The 22,795-nt window shown below is 42.3% G+C and overlaps 1 protein-coding gene across 2 annotated transcripts in view; it reads left to right on the top strand.

Moving 5' to 3' along the window:
* gli3 (GLI family zinc finger 3) overlaps nucleotides 1-22,795 on the top strand; it is a 380,662-nt gene that overhangs the window by 330,321 nt on the left and 27,546 nt on the right. For both annotated transcript variants that reach the window (XM_033019985.1, XM_033019986.1), the window contains exon 11: nucleotides 21,110-21,259. In XM_033019985.1, the coding sequence (XP_032875876.1) occupies nucleotides 21,110-21,259 (150 nt within the window). The remainder of the gene's footprint in view (nucleotides 1-21,109; nucleotides 21,260-22,795) is intronic.

Below are 22,795 nucleotides of genomic sequence, written 5' to 3'. Positions count from 1 at the left end.
CCAAGGGTAACCAATGAGATAGATCGTAGTTCAGGACTGCTCTCTGGTTGTGGTAGGGCGATTCAGTTGCCTGATAACAGCTGGGAAGAAACTGTCCCTGAATCTGGAGATGTGCCTTTTCACACTTCTATGCCTTAATTATGCTGCTGGCCTTGCCGAGGCAGCATGAGGTATAAATGGAATCAATGGAAGGAAGGTTGGTTTGTGTGATGGTCTGGGCTGCATCCACAATCTGTTGCAGTGTAGTGGCCATCAGGAAGTGGCTTCCTGCTCATTCATGGTCAGGTACTGTCAGCGTGCCTGATATTTGCAGAATGCCAGTCATGCAGTTAATGATGTTGTGGGTCAATTGGTGCATGTTTTCTTCTCTGCCAGTTGAAGTTTGAGCTTAGGATGGAAATTTACAACCTTTGTCCTTCACCTACAAAAATAATAGGAACATATCACCCAAGATTCAGGAGTGAGATACTAGTTAAAGGGGTTACTCTGTTGCATCAATGTCTTGCCAACAACATCACCAAGTCTCACTTTTCAATGGCCAACATATTGTTAAATAGCTGATTACAGCCTTTACAAAAAAACGTTCAAAGGTTCTCGGAGCAGAATTAGGCCATTCTGCCCATTGGGTCTAATGCGCTATACAATCATGACTGATATATTTTTCCCTCTCAACCCTATTCTGCCTTCCCATAAAGCCTGACACCCTTACTAATCGGCCCATTAAGTCTATTCCGCTATTCAATCACAGCTGATCTATCTTTCCTTCTCAACCCAATTGTTCTGCCCTCTCCCCATAATCTTTGACACTCATAGAAACATAGGAGCGCAGAAGGTTAAGGGGGGACTTGATAGAGGTCTTTAAAATGATGAGAGGGATAGACAGAGTTGACGTGGATAAGCTTTTCCCACTGAGAGTAGGGAAGTTTCAAACAAGGGGACATGACTTAAGAATTAAGGGACAGAAGTTTAGGGGTAACATGAGGGGAACTTCTTTACTCAGAGAGTGGTGGCTGTGTGGAATGAGCTTCCAGTGAAGGTGGTGGAGGCAGGTTCGTTTTTATCATTTAAAAATAAATTGGATAGTTATATGGACGGGAAAGGAATGGAGGGTTATGGTCTGAGCGCAGGTATATGGGACTAGGGGAGAATACGTGTTCGGCACGGACTAGAAGGGTCGAGATGGACTGTTTCCGTGCTGTAATTGTTATATGTTTATATTATATTATATATGGTTATATAGAAACATAGAAAATAGGTGCAGGAGTAGGCCATTCGGCCCTTCGAGCCTGCACCGCCATTCAATATGATCATGGTTGATCATCCAACTCACTATCCTGTACCTGCCTTCTCTCCATACCCCCTGATCCCTTTAGCCACAAGGGCCACATCTAACTCCCTCTTAAATATAGCCAATGAACTGGCCTCAACTACTTTCTGTGCCAGAGAATTCCACAGATTCACCACTCTCTGTGTGAAAAAAATAATTTTCATCTCGGTCCTAAAATACTTCCCCCTTATCTTTAAGCTGTGACCCCTTGTTCTGGACTTTCCCAACATCGGGAACAATCTTCCTGCATCTAGCCTGTCCAACCCCTTAAGAATTTTGTAAGTTTCTATAAGATCCCCCCTCAATCTTCTAAATTGCAGCGAGTACAAGCCGAGTCTATCCAGCCTTTCTTCATATGAAAGTCCTGCCATCCCAGAAATCAGTCTGGTGAACCTTCTCCGTACTCCCTGTATGGCAAGAATGTCTTTCCTCAGATTAGGAGACCAAAACTGTACGTTATACTCCAGGTGTGGTCTCACCAAGGCCCTGTACAACTGCAGTAGAACCTCCCTGCTCCTATACTCAAATCCTTTTGCTATGAATGCTAACATACCATTCGCTTTCTTCACTGCCTGCTGCACCTGCATGCCTACTTTCAATGACTGATGTACCATGACACCCAGGTCTCGTTGCATCTCCCCTTTACCTAATGGGCCGCCATTCAGATAATAGTCTACTTTCCTGTTCTTGCCACCAAAGTGGATAACCTCACATTTATCCACATTATACTGCATCTGCCATGCATTTGCCCACTCACCCAACCAATCCAAGTCACCTTGCAGCCTCCTAGCATCCTCCACACAGCTAACACTGCCCCCCAGCTTCGTGTCATCCGCAAACTTGGATATGTTGCATTCAATTCCCTCGTCCAAATCATGAATATATATTGTAAATAGCTGGGGTCCCAGCACTGAGCCTTGCGGTACCCCACTAGCCTGCCATTCTGAAAAGGGCCTTTACTCTTTACTCCCACTCATACTAATCAAGAACCTGCCAATCTCAGCTTTAAAAATATCCAATGACTTCTCCTCCACAGCCATCGGTGGCAATGAATTCCACAGATTCACCACCCTTCGACTAAAGAAATTCCTCGTCATCTCCTTTCTAAAGATATGTCCTTTTATTCTGAGGTTATGGCCTGGTCCTAGTCCATTATAAAGAATGAGGTTACGGAGTACTTAGAAGCACATGATAAAATAGGCTGAAGTCAGCATGGCTTTGTGAAAGGGAGATGTTGCCCGACGAACCTGTTGGAATTCTTTGAAGATGTAAATAGCAGGACAGACAAAAGGAGAGTCAGTGGATGTGGTTTACCTAGATTTTCTGAAAGTCTTTGATAAGGAGCCGCTCATGAGGCTGCAAAAGAAGATGAGAGCCTATGGTATCAAAAGGGAGATACTAGCAGGTTGTCTGCATGGCAGAAGGCAAAGAGTTGCAATAAAGGATTTTTTTTCTGGTTGGCTGCCAGTGATTAGCAGAGTTCCACAGGGGTCGGTGCTGGGGCTGCTGCTCTTCATGTTGTATATTAATGATTTGGTTGAAGGAATTGAAGGCTTTGTGGCCAAGTTTGCAGATGATACAAAGTCAGGCAGAGGGGCAGGTAGTATAGAGAAAGCTGAGACTCTGCAGAAGGACTTGTTTAGTTTAGTTTAGAGATACAGAACGGAAACAGGTCCTTCGTCCCAATAAGTCCGCACCGACCAGCAGGCCCCACACATTAACACTATCTACACACACCAGAGACAATTTTACATTTATACCAAGCCAATTCACCTACAAACCTGTACGTCTTTTGGAGTGTGGGAGGAAACCGATGATCGCGATGAAAACCCGCGCAGATCACTGGGAGAATGTACAAACTCCATCTACAGACAGCACCCATAGTCAGGATCGAACCCGGGACTCAGTCGTTGTAAGGCAGTATGCCTACCGCTGCAACACCGTGCCGCTCCACTTGGACAGGTTGGGAGTGTGGGCTAAGAAATGGCAGATGGAATACAGCGTAGCAAAATGTGGAGTTGTGGATTTTGGCAGAAGGAATATAGGTGTAGACTATTTTCTAAATGGGGAGAGAATTCATCCAAATCATTGATATAAATGATGAAGAGTAGCAGCCCTTAGTGAATCCTGTCTGCTGCAATCACTGACCATCGATAAGCCCACAGCTTCCAAAGGTTTGGGACCAAACATTGCACAAGAATCAAACAAACCAGTTTAGCACCAGCGGAAGAGGCCAGAATGGAAAAGAGAGCGCCATGATGGTTCAGTTTTACACGGCCATCGTAGAATCTGTCCTCACCTTCTCCATCATGGTCTGGTTTGGCTCAACCACCCAGCACGACATCCGGAGGCTGCAGCACATCATTCGATCAGCCGAGAAGGTTATTGGCTGCAATCTTCCCCCCCATTGATGAACTGTACACTGCAAGGGCCAGGAAGCGAGCGGGTAAGATCATCTCTGACCCCTCACACTCTGGCAACTAACTCTTTGAATCACTTCCCTCTGGAAGGCGACTCCGGACTGTCAAAGCCGACACAGCCAGACATGAAAACAGCTTTTTTCCAGTAGCAGTAGCTCTACTCAACAGCCAAAAGTCTGTAGCCTCCTTGTGCTCTGCTATTTTATTTCATTCTTCACATGTTTGAATTATAATGTTTTATTTTTAATTGTCTACTGTATATCGTGTTGTTACTTGCGAGCAAAGCACCAAGGCAAATTCCTTGTGTATTCATATTTGGCTCATAAAATGTATTCAATTCTATTCAATGTCACTCAGCCACACCAATCCCATGATGCCTCTGCTGCTGTACAGTGGCAATAATGAGTGAGAGCTCTTTCAGCAATAACTCACATCCCAGCTGTTTGCATGGCAACAATACCAGAGCTGTAAGCTCTACACACAGCTCCCAACAGGAACAATGAGGTACAGTTGAATCGGTGTGCGTTGCGCATGCCCCTTTTGCCCATTTCCATGAAATTTTACAGGGGATCCAAATGGCTTTAAAGCTACTTGCAGCCCAATTTATCTCAGCAAAATGGGGCGATCTCCAATTCCGAGGCTACCTGAAGTGGTTTGAAAACAACATTGGAAACTCAGATCATTGCCCTGCTCTGTGCAAAGCCAATTATAATGAGCTCACTGCTGTCTGAACAGTGAGATCAGCTCTCAGGACTGGGAATTGAAGTGGTGTTCTGAATGAGCAGCTTTTTTTTGTTGATAATAACAAAATAGAATTTAAATGACTGTTTCATATTTATTTGCTTGTGGTTTCAGTGGAAGCTTTTAGTTTATTGTTGTATCTGACTGAGATGACAGATAAAAATCCCATTTAAATAAGTAGCAAATTTGTGCGATGTCTCAAAAGGAACAATGGTCACTTGCAGGTCATTCACTGTCAGTTGCTAAATGGTTATTGCTTTCCATTTTAGTCTAGATGTGACATTGCTGTTTTTAAGAATATTAACAAAAACAATGCATCTACACGTATAAGTCCTGTGCCCTACAGACAACTGAGATTCCATATCCAGCAGAAGGAGATAAAAGTTGTCAGTCGAAAATGAAAGAACGTTCTTTCCTGTTCTCCCTCCTTGTGTTCAGGCGAGATAAACTACAGTGGAGTTTGAGAGCTGTACCATTTTGCTGCTGGCAGGGACTTTAATTGGTATAATGCAGATTTTTTTTTTGATCAGCACCGATTATTCTGCTTATCTATCCTCACTATCAGAGTTTGTGATGAAAAAGCCTTTGGTGAAACATAGATGTCGTGTTTCCCAGTAAAGCAATATGGCGATTGACATCTGAAAGAAAAAGTCTGATTTACCAGCCTTTAATTGATTACATTGAGGGCTAAGTAACAATCCAGACCCAACCGATTTGTAAAATTGCTTAAAATGCAGTCTTTTTGTGATTGTATTATATAAATCTATTCAGGCCACTGGAAAGACTTTGTTCATCTTCTGAGATACTTGGGTATTTGTAACTGTTAAATCTATCTTGTTGTGCTTATGCAGTAGTTAGTAGATGAACTGGTAGGGTAAAGATTAATAACCAGTTGCACTGCTATCAGTGCCTGCTTGTCGATTTTCTGGGATTGGGCTGTCTATTCAGCATGAAAATTATTGATTAAATAAAACTTGTTATTAGGGCAGGGTGTGATCCATAATCACAAACAGTAGTGGACATCGTTCTTCCCAAGCAACACTCATGCATCAAAATCTTCCACAATATTTCATGTCACCTGCTCTCTTTTACTTTGTTCTACTGGTGTAGAAAGAAACACATAGTCTTATTTCGCCTCGCAACCTTTGCTTTCTCAAAAGATACTGATGTCCCATCTCAGCCAATACTGCAATTGCCAGCAAACCTTCCTAAGGCAGGCAAAGCACGAATATATCGAATACAATCACACTTCATTCAGGAAATCTGCAATACCTAGTCCCTATTCAAATTATGTTTCTAATACTATTTCCTCCCTCTGTGACCGAGTTAAATAGTTGGAAATAAAAGCATAAAATGATGGAAGCACTCGGCAGTTTGAGCAGCATCTTTCGAAAGAGAAATGGGGTTAATATGTTTTTAGCTTTTAGTTTACTTTAGTTTAGAGATACAGGGCCTACAGATTAGAGATACAGGTTTAGTTTGTAGATGCATGTGGAAACAGGCCCTTCGGCCCATCAAGTCCACACCGACCAGCGATCCCCACACACTTGCACTATATTTTACACACTAGGGACAATTTACATTAATACCAAGCCATTAACCTACAAACCTGTACGTGGTTGCAGTGTGGGAGGAAACCGAAGATCTCGGAGAAAACCCACGCAGGTCACGGGGAGAACATACAAACTCTGTACAGACAGCACCTATAGTTAGGATTGAACTCGGGTCTCAGGCGCTGTAAGGCAGCAACTCTACCACTGCGCCACCATGCCACCCTGGTCAAAGATTGTTTTTCAGTCTGACCCTGCATAATCTGCTGATTGGTTCCAGCATTTTCAATTTTTATTTCTTATTTCTAGCATCAGCATTTTTAAATTTTCATTTATTGGTGTGTAGTTTGGACTCATATAAAATAATACTAATCCCATTAGGATTACACTGTGGAGGATATTTTTTGTAACTTTATTTTGATTGACCTTTTAACTTTACATTTTGTATTTTTCAATATGATGTTACATATTTAACAATTGGAGAGTGTGTATGTGGCTGTATGTGTGCGTGCATGTTGCCCATTTGTGTTGTGGCGTTTTAGGCTCTAAAATGGTTTCCATTCCAAATGGACAAGTGAAATGTAACTCCTTGTTTATATTTCAGTCTGACCCTGCATAATCTGCTGATTGGTTCCAGCATTTTCAATTTTTATTTCTTATTTCTAGCATCAGCATTTTAAAATTTTCATTTATTGGTGTGTAGTTTGGACTCATGTAAAATAATACTAATCCCATTAGGATTACACTGTGGAGGATATTTTTTGTAACTTTCTTTTGATTGACCTTGATTGTCTTTTATTAAACTGCAAATAATTTCCTACAAATGTAATTCACAACAAAGGCATTCTCAAATTTTAAATGGTTTTATATAATGCAACTATCTTCACTAAATTATATTTTGAGTAAAATGTGTTTGCTAATAAAACGTTGATATATTTTAAGTCCACTTAAAAGGTATGATATAGGCAATATACTTGTAGCCATTGCACATAAATCATTATTATTTGCTAACAGTCTTGGTACTTGAAAAGAGTGTTATTATCCTGATGCTTCGAAAATAGTTTGAACAATTGATAACATAATGATGGAGAACGCTTTCCTGGGATAATGACTCATGGATCTGTAATGGGACATATTCTGCTACTTCAGAATTTTTATCGAGATGGTTCTAACTTCAAATTAAGAAGCAAGATGAGGCATTTCATAGAGAGTTGTGAGTGTGTGGAATTCTCTGCCTCAGATGGAGGCTGGTTCTCTGGATGCTTTTAAGAGAGTTAGATAGAGCTCTTAGGGATAGCGGAGTTAATGGATATGGGGAGAAGACAGGAACAGGGTACTGATTGTGGATGATCACATTGAATGGCGGTGCTGGCTCGAAGGGCCAAATGGCCTACTCCTGCACCTATTGTCTATTGTCTATTAAGACCTTTGAGGCTGAATGACCATTGAGCTCAGTTCCACTTGCCTCCTCAGCAAATCTCGATCAGCTGGCTAACAGGGGTGCTGTCGAAAGCCATAGAAAGATATATGTATATATATAAACTGTTAGTTAGATTTTTCAGACTTTCCTTCCAGCTTCTGATTCTCCCTCTCTATATATATATAATGGAGAGAGAGAGAGAGAGAGAGAATCAGATAGAAGAAGCTGGAAGGAAAGTCTGAAAAACCTAACTAACAGTTTCCTGACTGCAGTCTGAAGACTGTATGCACGTAAATATATTTATTTATTACTCATATTCTACGTTGCTCTTCTAGCGAGATGCTAACTGCATTTCATTGTCTCTGTACTGTACACTGCACAATGACAATAACTTTGAATCTGAATCTGAAGAAGGATCCTGATCCGATACGTCACCTATACATTTCATCCACAGATGCTCCCCGACCCGCTGAGTTCCTCCAGCCCTTTGTGTTTGACTCAAGGCTCCAGCATCTGTAGTTTTTTTTGTCTCCAGGGTGCTTTTAAATTTGCTTTTAAAAATGCTGTTATTCATCGGGTTGCCATTTCCAGACTTTTAGCTAAAAGAATTTTGGTAACATGACATGAGGCCAGGAGAAAGGTTGAGATAGTTCTCTCCCATCATTTAGAACATAGAACAGTAAAGGAACAGATCCTTCAGCACACCATGAAACTGCCAGCTATGTTGCCAATGTAAACTAATTGCATCTGCCTGTACATGGTCGCGATACCTCCATTCCCTGCCGATCTCATGCCTGTCCAAATGCCTCTGAATCATTACTCTCATATCTGTTTCCAGCATCTAACCGCAGCACATTCCAGGCACCTACCACTCTCAGTGATTAATATGGGTATCTAGGGGAGAAGGCAGGAGAATGGGTTTAGGAGGGAGAGATAGATCAGCCATGATTGAATGGTGGTGTAGACTTGATGGGCCGAATGGCCTAATTCTGCTCCTATCACTTATGGTTCTAGGTACCTACCACTCTCTGTGTTCCAGGGACCAAACACTCTCTGTGTTCCGTCTCTTCTCTTCAACCTATGTGCTCTAGTATTTCACATTTCCATCATAGGAGAAAGACTTGGACTGTTTACCCTGCCAATGCCTCTCATAAATGTATCGGCTCACTAATCGGCCTCCAGTGCTCCAGAGAGAACAATCAACGTTTGTCCACAGTACAAACGCACTGTGAAATTATTTTCTTACAAACAGCCCAACAGAGTATCACCATTATCCATCCCCAATTAGCAGTTGTATAGAAGTAGTCTACTGGTGCCTTGGTTTGGCACCATTTTCCAAGTCCAGTCCATGCTCAAGTGGTTATGAGCGGTGCCCGATTCTGGCAAGCCCCAGACTGCTGAGCACCTCCAGCCATCGCCTTCCTTGGTCAACCAGCAACTGACATCCTCTCCTCACCTGTCCACCTTTGTACCCCGGGGACACCTACTACAGCTGACTTTAATGGGGTAGTCCAGGCCCCGGTTCCCTCTCCTCCCCTACCAGCCTTGCTCCACTCCCACCGGGTCTGTCGCCAGTTCCATCTTCCTTGCTTCTGGAGGCCATGGACCGCTGGGTCTTGTGTTCGGTGTGATCCACTGCGTCGTGTGATCCATTGGGTCTTGTGTTCCATGTGATCCACTGAGCCTTGTGTTTGTTGTGATCCACTGATTCCTGTGCTCGGTGTGATCCACTAGGTCTTATGTTCGGTGTGATCCACTAGGTTTTGTGTTCGGTGTGATCCACTGATTCTTATGTTCGGTGTGATCCACTAGGTCTTGCGTGCAGCTTCCTCCGTAAGCCACAGCACCCACTGGGATCCCTTCACCACTGCGAAGCAACCTCTAGGATCCCTTCAGCTGCGCACGGCACACTCTGTGTAACCCTCCGCGACTTCTGGACCCTCTGGACCAGCTTACCCTGAGGGACATTGATGGGGAAATGGCTGCTCTTCACTGGGCTCTTTCCAAAATTCCAATATGGGAGACCATCATGAAGCTTCCAATCCTCCAGCTTCCTAGAATTATGCAGAGAGACCTTAAAACAATTTGCTAAATATCTGTAACCGTACAAAAATGTTTTTAAATGTGCTATAATTCTAAAAAAAATGTTGCCTGCACGAATCTTCACAAGGTTAGAGCTGGTGCCGGCAAAGCTGCAGTTTATTTCAGTTCTTCCTTTTTACAAAGGCTGCACTGTTGAATAAACCAATAACTTTAATTTAATTCCTTGCTGAATTGCTATGGAAACATTGTTTAAAGAGTCTTCTCACTGGCAGTTTCCTGACTCAGGCTCAACTTTGCTGCCAGTTCATTTCAGTTAAGCTTTGATTCTCATTCCATTCACACTTGCGCGGTTGTAAAATGATGTTTGTTTCATAGAGATTCAATGATGAGAAAATTGGTCAAAACATTCACGCTGTTGAAATAAATTGTTATTTATGGCATGTAACCAATGAAGCTGCAGTTATTTCCATGTGTTTGATTTACTCAGATCATGAAACTCTGATTTATACAGATACATGGAACGCATACACTTAGGACCAAAGATTAAAAATAACTCTGGATTCCCTCAGTGATTCGACAAATGAGTTGGCGCATGAGAGGATTGGTATCAAAATGGAACAATAGAGGACAGAAAAAGAGCTGTGACCACAATTTACCTGTGACTGTTGTTTTAAACAGTTACACAATTAATCTTCTGATTATCCCTTCAAACCTCTCTTCTACAGTATACATCGTGTTATCACACAAGATTCAAGTTTAATCTATTCCCAACTTGCTTTCTGATAGACACAAAGTGTTGGAGTAACTCAGCGGGTGAGGCAGCATCTCTGGAGAGAAGGAATGGGTGACGTTTCGGGTCAAGACCCTTCTTCAGACTGTTGTCAGGGGAGGGAGCGGGACAAAGATAGAATGTAGATGGAGAAAGTAAGACTAGTGGGAGAACTGGGAGGGGGGAGGGGACAGAGAGGGAAAGTAAGGGCTATCTGAAGTTAGAGAAATCAATGTTCTTACTGCTGGGGTGTAAACTACCCAAGCGAATTGTGAGGTGATATTCCTCCACTTTGCGCTGGGCCTCACTCTGACAATGGAAGAGGCCCAGGACAGAAAGGTCAGATTGGGAATGGGAGGGGGAGTTGAAGTGCTGAGCCACCGGGAGATCAGGTAGGTTAAGACGGACTGAGCGGAGGTGTTCAGCAAAACGATCGCCGAGCCTGCGCTTTGTCTCGCCGATGTAGAGAAGTTGACACCTGGAACGGAGAATACAGTAGATGAGGTTGGAGGAGGCGCAGGTGAACCTCTGCCTCACCTGGAAAGACTGTTTGGGTCCTTGGATGGAGTCGAGGGGGGAGGTAAAGGGACAGGTGTTGCATCTCCTGCGGTTACAGGGGAAGGTATCTGGGGAGGGGGTGGTTTGGGTGGGAAGGGACGAGTTGACTAGGGAGTTTCGGAGGGAACGGTCTCTGCAGAAAGCAGTAAGGGGTGAAGATGAGAAGATGTGGCCAGTAGTGGGGTCCGGTTGGATAGTGTATGTTTCTGTGCATTACTTGTTGTTTTAAAAAAATGCCTCCTCCTATCTTAAATCGTTCTTCTCTGATTAGTAATTTTTTTTTCGAGTGGGAACAATTATTCTTTAGGTAATAGAATCATTTTAAATTTGAACGCTTCCAGTAAATTTCTCCTGACCCTTGAGAGGTCAAGTTCCTCTCTGTTCAGCCATTAATCCCAGGAACCTCCAATCTGTTAACGTTCATTTTGTAAAATGTTTCAAAATGCTCTCTGAAAATCCACTGAATAACCATTTTCCCTTCGCCAGCTCTATCTATTATTACACTCAGGTTTGTCAAACGTAATTTATCTTCAAGAAGACACGGTGGCGGCCGTGTGGCGCAGCGGCAGAGTTGCTGCCTTACAGAGCCAGAGACCCGGATTTGATCCAGATTACGGGTGCTGTCTGTACGGAGTTTGTACATTCTCCCTGTGACCGCGTGGGTTTTCTCCAGGTGCTCAAGTTTCCTCCCACATTCCAAAGACGTGCAGGTTTGTAGGTTAATTGGCTTTGGTAAAAAATTATAAATTGTCCTTAGTGTAGGACAGTGTAGGATATGTGTAGGATAGTGCTAGTGTACGGGGTGATCGCTGGTCGGCACGGCATCCGTGGGCTGAAGGGCCTGTTTCCGTGCTGTATCTCTAAACTAAGATAATTCACATGAGTGGTCTATGCCAGCCAATCCCTAAAGGAAATTGGGGGGGTCGTGTTCTGTTGACTGGAAAATAAATTATAATCCCTTCTTTGCAGCTTAAAACTGCCAGTTATTTTTGTTTTACTTGTTTGTGCAATGTAAAAATGAATTGGCCTTTCTTTTTGATCAATTGATGTACTATGCTGTGCAGGGAACCATTGGTGCTAATAACTCCATTGTCACATATTATGACAGGGAGAGGAGTGGGTGGGGTTCAGAGAGTTGATTTATGGATTCAACTGTCTCTTTGTGAAGCCTACAAAACATTTGTAAAAGAGATGAGAAAGCAAGTCAAAAGGAAGGAAAATCAAAATTGTATATATTTATGCATGGCATTTTTGTAGAAAAATTGCTCACACTCCTCCATCACATTTCCTGGATACATTCCATCTCTTCAGCAGGACCAACTCACAAGAAATGGTAGCACAGTTGTTCATAGGCAGACTGGAGAAACATTGGAAGCCTCAGTATTGACTCCAAATCGCATGTGGTCTCACGGGGTCATGTCATAGAAACATAGACAATGGAGGAGGCCATTTGGTATTTCGAGCCAACACCGCCATTCATTGTGATCATGACTGATCATCCACAATCAGTACCCCGTTCCTGCCTTCCCCCCATATCACACGTGGGAAGGAAACCTCTCCCTGATTACCAACTACAGGGGTAATCCTCCATCAGCTGATGTCTTTGCGGCTGCAATGAGTGAACCAACTTGAGGATAAGTTTAACTGACCGTGTCCTCTCTGATCCATTGGTGGCAAAATAATCTGTCCACTGGTAGAAATGACCACCACACAGCACTTAGAAACATAGAAAATAGGTGCAGGAGAAGGCCATTTGGCCCTTCGAGCCTGCACCGCCATTCAATATGATCATGGCTGATCATCCAACTTAGTATCCTGTGCCTGCCTTCTCTCCATACCCCCTGATCCCTTTAGCCACAAGGGCCACATCTAACTCCCTCTTGAATATAGCAACTCCCTCTTAAATATAGCGAAGATTGTGGAGCTCCTCAAATATAGTGGAACTTGTGGAGATTGAGTCCTATCTTCACACTGAGGACACCCTCTACCATATCATGTGGCATCACACAGATTCAAAACAGCTGATAACTGAATCTATGAAGTACTGTGAATCATATTAACAGAAGTGTACACTTTTGCAATCAGACCTCATGACTCCACATAATCTTCACTCTACCATTACTATCAACCCTGGTTTAATAAGTGTGATGGGCAATACAAAACTTATTGCATGCAAACAGGAAAAAAAAGCAATAGACAGAACTAAATTATATTCCAACCAATGGGCCAGATCAACACACTATGGTTCTGCCACAATTAGTCAGGAAAGGTGGTGGACAAGCAAACAGCTAACTGAAGGAGGAGGTTCCAGAATGTCCCCATTCTCAACAATGCTAAGACACATATGAGCACTGAAGACAAAGGCAACCATGTTCAGCCAGAAGGGCCAAATAGATGATGCATCCAGACCTCCTCCTGAAATCTCTACCATCACAAAAGCCAATTCGATTCAATTCAAAGGTCACAAAGTGTTGGAGTAACTCAATGGGTCAGGCAGCATTTCTGGAGGACATGGATAGGTGATGTTTCAAGTCATAGAAACATAGAAACATAGAAAATAGGTGCAGGAGTAGGCTATTCGGCCCTTCGAGCCTGCACCGCCATTCGATATGATCATGGCTGATCATCCAACTCAGTATCCCATCCCTGCCTTCTCTCCATACCCCCTGATCCCTTTAGCCACAAGGGCCACATCTAACTCCCTCTTAAATATAGCCAATGAACTGGCCTCAACTACCTTCAGTGGCAGAGAATTCCACAGATTCACCACTCTCTGTGTGAAAAATGATTTTCTCATCTCGGTCCTAAAAGACTTCCCTCTTATCTTTAAACTGTGACCCCTAGTTCTGGACTTCCCCAACATTGGGAATAATCTTCCTGCATCTAGCCTGTCCAACCCCTTAAGAATTTTGTAAGTTTCTATAAGTCAGGACCCTTCTTCGGACCCTTCTTCAGTTTCAATTCATGTGATATCAAGTAATTGTTGAGTGCACCAGACACAGCAAAGATTAAGAGACCAAACAACATCCCAGTGTTGTACTCAAGATCTGTGCTCCATTAGTAGCTGCAAAGTACAGCTGCAACATTAGTATCTGTCTGACAATGTGGAATATTACCAAAATATGTTCTGGTCATGAAAAGCAGAACAAATCTAATCCAGCTCACTACTGCTCATGCATTCTATGCACATACATCAGTAAAATGATGGCGGATTCATATCACTTATGGTGATATGAATCCTCCAAACCATTCTTTAATTTTAACAACAACTATTGTTATTCTGGCGTAGAACTTCTGAGATATTTTATTTTGCCTGTTTCTCATAAATTATCTCAGTTTTCAGAAATAGCGTTTTTGTTTCTTTTCGATGATGCCCTGCAATTCTTGAGCACTTTATTTAAGTTGGTAACTCTCATCTGAGGATTGGTGAACTGAAACAATGCTTTAAATGATTTTGTAAATATATTTAACGAACAAGACTGCAGGCCAGATGCTGAAAAGAAAGATCAATGCAGATGGATATTTGATGTTTGCTTTGGACTTAGTTGGCTGAAGGACCTGTTTCTGTGCTGTCTGATCTGTGCCACTACTGATACCCTCAGCACATGTATGCTCTGGGCTGAGATTTTGATACATGACTGTAATACCTTTAAAATAGGGTCAGACCCTTCTCAATGCCCTTCTCTCCCTAGAGGTCAAGAGGTCCTACCCAATGCTCCACATTCAACTGTATTCCCCAATCTTAAAGGCTCTCCATCTAATTGTTTTTTTGATGTTGTTTATTGTTCACTTTGTGATGCCAGTGATGAGCTCCACAGGACTGAAAATATTGCATTTGCGGCACTTCAGATCTTTCAAAGCTTTTCATGACTAACAAAACATCTAAAATGTGTCAGCATTCTTGTAAGCAATGCTGGCGATCTAACTTGAGTGCTCCCACATAATTCAAAGGAGTTTGAATGGTCATTTAACTAAATTTGGAACAGGGAATGAAGAGAGGAATGTTGGCCTGGGTATTAGAGAATATGACAACAAACTGTTTTACAAAGTGCAATAGAACCGTTTGCATCCACTTGCCTGAGTCTATGTTGACTGAAACTGCGGATACTGGAATCTTAAGCAAAGTACAAAGAGTGGGAGGAATTCAGCTGGTCAGGAAACATCTGTGGAGGGAATGGACAGATAATGTTTCAGTCGAGGCCCTTCTTCAGACGTATGATGGTTTGGAAGATGGTGGCCTGGTGTTCGTCAGTGGGGTCATGGTCAAAGGGTGGTAGTTGTCCGAGAGTTGTCGCCTGGCCTCAGTACGGTATTGATCCATCCACAATTGCACCTCCCATGTCAGTAGATTTGATGATATTATTGGGATTGGCACTGAAGGAGTGGAGGGCTGTACGATTGGAGGGTTGAGATTGTAGCGGGTATGAATGGAGAAGTCAAGACTGTCATCAGTAAGGTCTTGGCCAAGTCTGAAGAAGGGCCCCGACCTGAAGAACTATCCATTCCCTCACACATGCTGCCCGATAAGTTAAGTTACTCGAGTACTTTGTTTTTTTGCTGTATGTCGACTGAGTCTTTTTCCACTTTGTTTGAGTCCATGTGCAAGTGATGCTGCTGCAAGTAAGAAATCCACTGTTCCTGTCTCCACTTGCATATGACAACAAACTTGATGTGAAATATAACTTTCTTTAGTCAGAGGGTGGTGAATCTGTGGAAGTCTTCGCCACAGAAGGCTGTGGAGGCCAAGCCTGTGGATATATTTAGGAGGAGAATGGGGTTAGGAGGGAGAGATAGATCAGCCATGATTGAATGGCAGAGTAGTTTTGATTGGCTGAATGGCCTAATTCTGCTCCTACTACTTATGATCATATGAACCCCACATTTCACACGTGTCCTTTAAAGAGTGTCACCACAAACAAACAATACCCTTTCAACTCCTCAGGCAGGCTGGTAAGGCCTGACTGCAATGATGACAGAGGCCATCAATGAGGCAGAGGAACCTGATGAAAAGCAGTGCACACTGACAGATGCTTCCTTGAGCAAACAGCACTTACAAGGAAATGTCTAAAGACAAGAGTGCTACAAATAAATGTGCTGAGGGGAACCTTGCAATGCAGGCAAATGCCTCTTCCGTCTATGAATGCAAACGTTTTATTAATCAAAAATGGAAGATTCCCCACTCGGCTCGATGGTGCTGAACTAAGCTGCAGAGTGACATGTGCGACGCATCACAGCAGAGGCAGCTTGCAAGGATTCTGAAATAAGGTTTCTGTGAGTGAGGGAGACTCTTGTTGCAGACTCTGAGAGAAGTGCACATACTTGTTTGTCTATCGATTTTTGGAACTGGCAAAAGGCGAGTAATCATATATGGTGTAAATTATTAAATTGGCATCAGGTTGTTTTGAAGAAGGGTTACGGCCCGAAACGTTGCCTATCTCCTTCGCTCCATGGATGCTGCTGCACCCGCTGAGTTTCTCCAGCATTTTTGTGTACCTTTGATTTTCCAGCATCTGCAGTTTCTTCTTAAACAGGTTGTTTTCTTATTTGTTTGTGTGTTGTTCCACTGTTTTTGCAGTATAGTCACCAACATATTACAGCAGCAGATGTTGAGAAAGAAATTGGGCTCTGGCTTTAGAAGAATAAAGCTGAAGCTTTTTAACCACACGGGTTTCAGTGTGTGCTCGGATATCCTAACCAAAGATGCGCAGGTAGTTCGGTTAAATGGCCAATGTAAATTGCCCCAAGTGTGGATTGATGGTAGAATGTTGAGAAAAGTCGGTGAGAATGTGCGGAGAATGAAGAGTGGGATGAATGTGAGATGAGTGTGATTGGGTGGTTGACTGTTGGTGCGAAGGGCCTGTTACCCCCCCCCCCCCCCCCCCCGTACTAACTACATGGCCATGAAATTGCTGAATATCCGGCAGTGTGTGGAAGAATGTCCACAGATAATTCTTTAGACCAAAAGTGATAAGAGAAGCATCCTTCATAAAGAATGACATCTGTTTACCATGGAGCAGGTCAGGAAGAGCGTGGTATTGACAGCACCTAACAACACTTAATCCATTGTTTAAAATTGCTTTGCCTGACAGCATTTCTAAGTCCTCCAACACCTGGCACCTCTTTGTTAAAGTGAAGTACACATGCGCTATGGGGGAAATATGGCAAGAATTTAGAAGCTCATGAATATGCAGATCCAGAAAATGCTTTGGTCTAGATTTTCCTAAGATGCCTGCACTCATTGTCCTTGTTACCCATTCCATCAGAGACTCCCTTGCTGGATTCAGAAAGATAATCTCATCTGTGCCAGGGGACTTGGAGCTACTTTACGTGGTCCTGAATGGGGCAGGACCTTGAATAGCACAATTCAAGTATGTGGGCCGGAATAAGCCCTACCCTCAGAACTCCTTTGGGTTGCTTTTGTCTTGATTTGTTTGTTTGCATAAAAGATATTGTGTGCAATTAAAGGGGCTGTCCCACTTGGGCGACCTAATCCGCGAGTTCTGGCCAGTTTGCCCTCTTCTCATACTCGCAGCATGGTTGACACGAGGTCGTAGGAGGTCTTTGTAACTCTCCTTCATGCTCGAGAGTAGTACCCGTGTACTCGAGGCCTCAGCTAGGTCGCGGCGTATTTTTCAACATGTAAAAAAGGTCGCCTTGGAAAAAATCGATACTTTTTTTACTCGTAGGTTTAGTCGTAGTAGGTCGGCATGTTAGTCGTAGGTAATCGAGGGTAGTCGAAGGTAATCAAAGGTAGTCGTAGATAGTCTTCATCATAGTCGAAGGGAGGTCGAAGGAGATTGAAGGAGGTCGTCTTCACTCTCCACTATTCGGTGTCCAATTTTTCCGAAGTTAGTCGTAGCTAGTCGAAGCAAGTCTTCTACATAGTCGAACGAGGTCTTCTACATGACGTTTTTTAAAACTCTCCTAAACTCTACTAAACTCGCCAATTTGGTCGCCCAAGTGGGACAGCCCCTTTATAGTCTATATAACGTGTGTAAATTTATATGTTGTGTGTTTGAGTCTATGAGCTTGTCATGCTGCTGCAAACAAGATTTTTACTGCACCCTATGCTTCACTGTACTTGTGCTTGTGATAACGACTTGACCTGATTGACGCGTCTTTAACTTTTAACAAGGCTCCGTCCCTTCTTTGATGATAGTTAAATCTATCAAGATTTTTCTAGTTATTTGACATTTTTAAGATTATTTGTTTTAAAAATCAACTATAACTATCAAAAAGCATTGAATGACACAGAAATAGTTTAGTTTAGTTTGGAGGTACAGCACGGAAACAGGCCCTTCGGCCAACCGAGTCCTCACCGACCAGCACACTAGCACTATCCTACACACACTAGGGACAATTTACAATTAAACCAAGCCAATTAACCCGGAGAAAACCCCCGGAGGTCACGGGAAGAAGACGGTACAAACTCCACATAGACACCACCTGTGGTCAGGATTGAACCCGGGTCTCTGGCGCAAGTCTAATGCTGTACCACAGTTCCGTTCAATAATTTGAATGTTTTTGTCTTGCCCAGATCCCTACAACCTACAAGCAAATGAATGGGCATGTGGGTCCTTCACCTGGTCTAACTTAGTGCAGGATCCAAGTCAGATCTCATTGCATGAATGCTGGCCAACTGCAGCAAACTCCTGCCCCACCACTGGATTTCATGGGGAGTTTTCCAGTGGAGTGCATCTGCAAAGTGGTCATTAAATGCAAGACGAGCACATTTATACAGGAGTCCTGAAACAGACTGACTTCTATGCTGAAGACTTCCTGCCTTTCCAAACAGAACTGCTGAGAAAATCAGGCATAAAATCCAGGTTTAACACAAAAGTGAAACTGATGAGCCCTCTTCTGGTACACTTATAGCACTGCAAGCTTCACTTCCTTTTCGCAATGTTGTTATATTTTCCCAACCAGTGTTTCAATAATAAACCCCTGAAGCAACTGATTCACATTTAGAAGGAGTGAGCATCCTGACAGATTTTCTTGGTATTAAGGCAGAATTCTTTACGTCTTATATTATATCTTCACACTCCCACAGACAGAACATAGAACAATGCAACATAGCAACATGCGATGCCCTTCATCGCACCATCTACACTGACCAGCATGCTAAATTAAACTAATCCCACATGGTATGTATCGCTCTAATCCCTGGCTATTCATGTCCCTGTTTAAGTGCTTCTTAAACATAGCTATCATATCTGCTTTCATCATCTCCCCTGGCAGCATGTTCCAAGCACCTACCATCCTCTGTGTAAAAAAACTTGCCTTGTAAACTTTTCAATTCTCTCCCTCTTACCTTAAATCTGTGGCCTCAAGCATTTGACATTTCGACCCTGGGAAATAGACTCCGACTCTCCTGTCTCACATAATTTTGCTTACTTCTATCAGGGTGCCCTTCAGCCTCTAATGCTTGATAAACAATCCAAGTTTGCCCAACCTTTCCTTGTCGCGAATAATCTTTAACACTGACAACCTCCTTGTGAACCTTCTCCAAGACCAACACTATCCTTTTTGTAATGTGATGACCAGAACAGTAATGGAGCACAAAATACTCCAAATGTGGCTTCACCTAAGTTTTATAGTGCTACCACATGACCCGCGAGCTTTTATACTCAGGAATTGAGTCTAAACCCCAAAGAATTGTCTTCATCACTTCTTAATGAAAAGTGTTTGACCAGTGAGTTTACAAAGAAGGAAAGATTATTGTGGTCTTGCTATCTAGTATTACTGATTATTAATTATTGATTGTTGTATATTTTATTGTCATGTTATTGCAACAGCTAATAGCTTTGTTATTCAATTCCTGGTAAATATCACAATTAAACACTCTTGACTCTTGATGTGTCTTATATTTTGATTGAGATTAGAATTTCAATTAGATTAAGATCCCAAAATGTTTCAGATCTCGAAGGGCCGAATGGCCTACTCCTGCACCTATTTTCTATGTTTTCTATCCAGGGAAAGGATTGTGTGTCAAATTGAAGGAGACATGGCAGCTGGTTTACACAAAATTAGTTCCTATAAACAACCAGTTAATGACCAGAGTACTTGAATTTGCAAGGTTCACCGCAGGGTAAGGACTGGCCAGTTACCTCTCCTCTCCTCTTCTTTAAAATAGTACCATAGAATCTTTTGCATCTTTCTGAGAGGAAAGTTGGGCCCTCTGTTTAATTGCACTTCTGACAATGCAACACTCCCTCAGTAAAGGAGAGTTACCTTAGATTTTTTGTTTTAAGAATCTGGAATGGGCCTTAGCTGCTATTATTTTGATTTGAAATCAAGGGTGCTTTCCAACAGTGCAAAAAAAAAACATGGGACGGCATAGACAATATGTGCAGCAGTAGGCCATTCGGCCCTTCGAGTCAGCACCACCATTCAATGTGATCATGGCTGATCAGTCCCAATCAGTACCCCGTTCCTGCCTTCTCCCTATATCTTCTGACTCCGCTATCTTCAAGAGCCCTATCTGGCTCTCTCTTGAAAGTATCCATAGCATTGTGGCGCAGTGCTAGAATTGCTGCCTTCCAGTGCCAGGGACCTGGTTTGATCATGACTACAGAAGCTGTGTGATGGAGTTTGTACATTCTCCTCCCACATTCTAAAGATGTACAGGTTTGTAGGTTAATTGGCTTGGTATAAATGTAAATTGTCCCTAGTGTGTGTAGGGTATTGTTAATGCATGGGGATCGCTGGCCGGTGCAGATTTGGTGGGCCATAGGGCCTGTTTCCGCGCTGTATCTCTAAATAAAACTAAAAAATAAATGAGTGATGTTTAAAAATAATGAATTAAATGATGTAATAATATGGATAGGTTGTAAGACGGTGGATATTTACTTGCAATATTTGCAAAACAATGACAGGGTGGATTTTCAGAGACTTCAGTACCGATCCTGAGAAAAGGGCAGGTATGATCATTAATGCCAGTTCTGTTTATTTTCAATCAAAGTTACAATGAACAGAACTGAGAAACTTGGAGGACATCCTTTTACACTGAAGTAAAGATGATCATCCAAGAATCAGAATTTTGTAAAGTTGAAATAAATTGATAGAGACACAAGGAACTGCAGATGCTGATTTGCAAAAGTGTTGGAGTAACTCAACGGGTCAGGTAGCATCACTGGAAAACATGGATAGGTGACATTTCCGGGCCCTTCAGCTTGATAAGTTTTGCTACTCACAGAACACGTTGTACGAAGTCTAAACACTTATTTGCAGACAAGGTGTCAAGATGTCCACTGATATTCTGCCTGTTTATTCTCTAATCAGCACATTAACAATGACCACATCCACGGAGAGAAGAAAGAGTTTGTGTGCCGGTGGTTGGAATGCTCTCGAGAACAGAAGCCATTCAAAGCCCAGTACATGCTTGTGGTACATATGAGGCGACATACTGGGGAGAAGCCGCACAAGTGCACTGTGAGTTTGTTCATGGAGTTTTTGCCTTCGTCATTATTCTCCAAAGGCCACTGTCCTATCACCGATAAAAGTGATTCTCACCATTGTATATTCTAATGTCTATTTTCACTGTTGCATTCTATCTGGTTAAGCGCTTTTTTCAAGTCTATCCAACACAGCAAAACAGTATATTTTTCTCCTTGACTTATTCCAGGAATAATGAGTAATTTTGTGCTTCCATTTCTTACTTTGGTTTTATCAGGTGGCTACTGGCTAAAATGTCAGACCTCAGTTTAATTTAGTTTAGTTTACAATTGTTACGTGTACTGATATACAGTGATAAGCTTTTTAATTGCCTGCTATCCAGTAAAATAAAATACTAAACATGATTACAATCAAGCCATCCACATTGTACAGATCTAGGATAAAGGGTATAACATTTAGTAGCAATGTTACAAAATGTTGAGATTTTAAAAAGCAAGTCTGCAATTTATCCCACAAGCATAAAATAAATTTAATTTGACACCTAATTCACTTTCATATCTTCAGTATTAAATAAGTTATGGCCATTTTCACACTCAGAAATTAGCATCTTGTTCCCTATTGCTTTTCCATTGACTTAACACAAAAGCTGTGATCAAGGACAGTCAAATGGCCATAACTTTATTAAAAATTAAGAGAACTGAAAGAAATGTTCAGTTATTCTAGATTGAAGTATTCTGAAACAAATATTAAACAATCTTACTTGGATGACCTGAAATTAAAGCATATAATGAGTTAGTTACCCAATTGTAGCTAATTCCAAAATTCAATTACTAGATCTAAACATCTATCCATTTCTTAAGAAAAGATTTACATTTCTAAATAGCCCAAGTGTCCAAAGAACATTCACACAAGAATTCACAATAAAACATGATTTTAAAATCTCATTGTCATTAATTTATAGGCCAAATAGAAGGAATTTAGTGTTTAATTGCTGTAAATTAATGGCCATTTAAATCAGCTTGCAAGTGGGATTTTGTGGAACGCGCTGGTTTGGAACGTTGCGATTGCGGTGGATTTGAAGCCCATGTTGGCATGTAAAATACTGCTGGTTCAGATGGGCTCCAAGTCACCTTCTCGCAACTTAAAATTTTGATTAAAGGGAACTTAAGCATCACTTTTTAATGTCAAAATAAACAGCCTACCTTGCCTTGTCCCCTACATGAGATCCGTCCCGTTGCGGCGTTCGCGGCTTTAGAAGATGATTTTTAATTTACTATAGCAATTAAATGATCCCACTTAGTTTAAAAATAACTGCAGCGAACGAATGTCGCAGCGATTTTTCGTCAGCAACTAAGCAGGCTGAACAACATCGATATCAATAGCCTAGAGAAAATGGCGTTTTAAACCCGCCCCCCTCTCAAAGGCGCCAAAGTCGCGCACACGGGCAGTGACAGAACTGCAGTGCCGCTGAAGGTTTTGCAACATACCTACATTTAGTGCTAGATAAAGTCCAATAAAGTCTGATTAAAGATAGCTCAAAGGTCTCCATTGGGGTAGGACTGTTCAGTTGCC

Source organism: Amblyraja radiata, chromosome 4, assembly GCF_010909765.2.
Source record: "Amblyraja radiata isolate CabotCenter1 chromosome 4, sAmbRad1.1.pri, whole genome shotgun sequence".
Lineage (NCBI taxonomy): Eukaryota > Metazoa > Chordata > Chondrichthyes > Rajiformes > Rajidae > Amblyraja > Amblyraja radiata.
The sequence above is the reverse complement of the archived record's forward strand: the minus strand, read 5'-3'. Positions and strand labels throughout refer to the sequence as shown.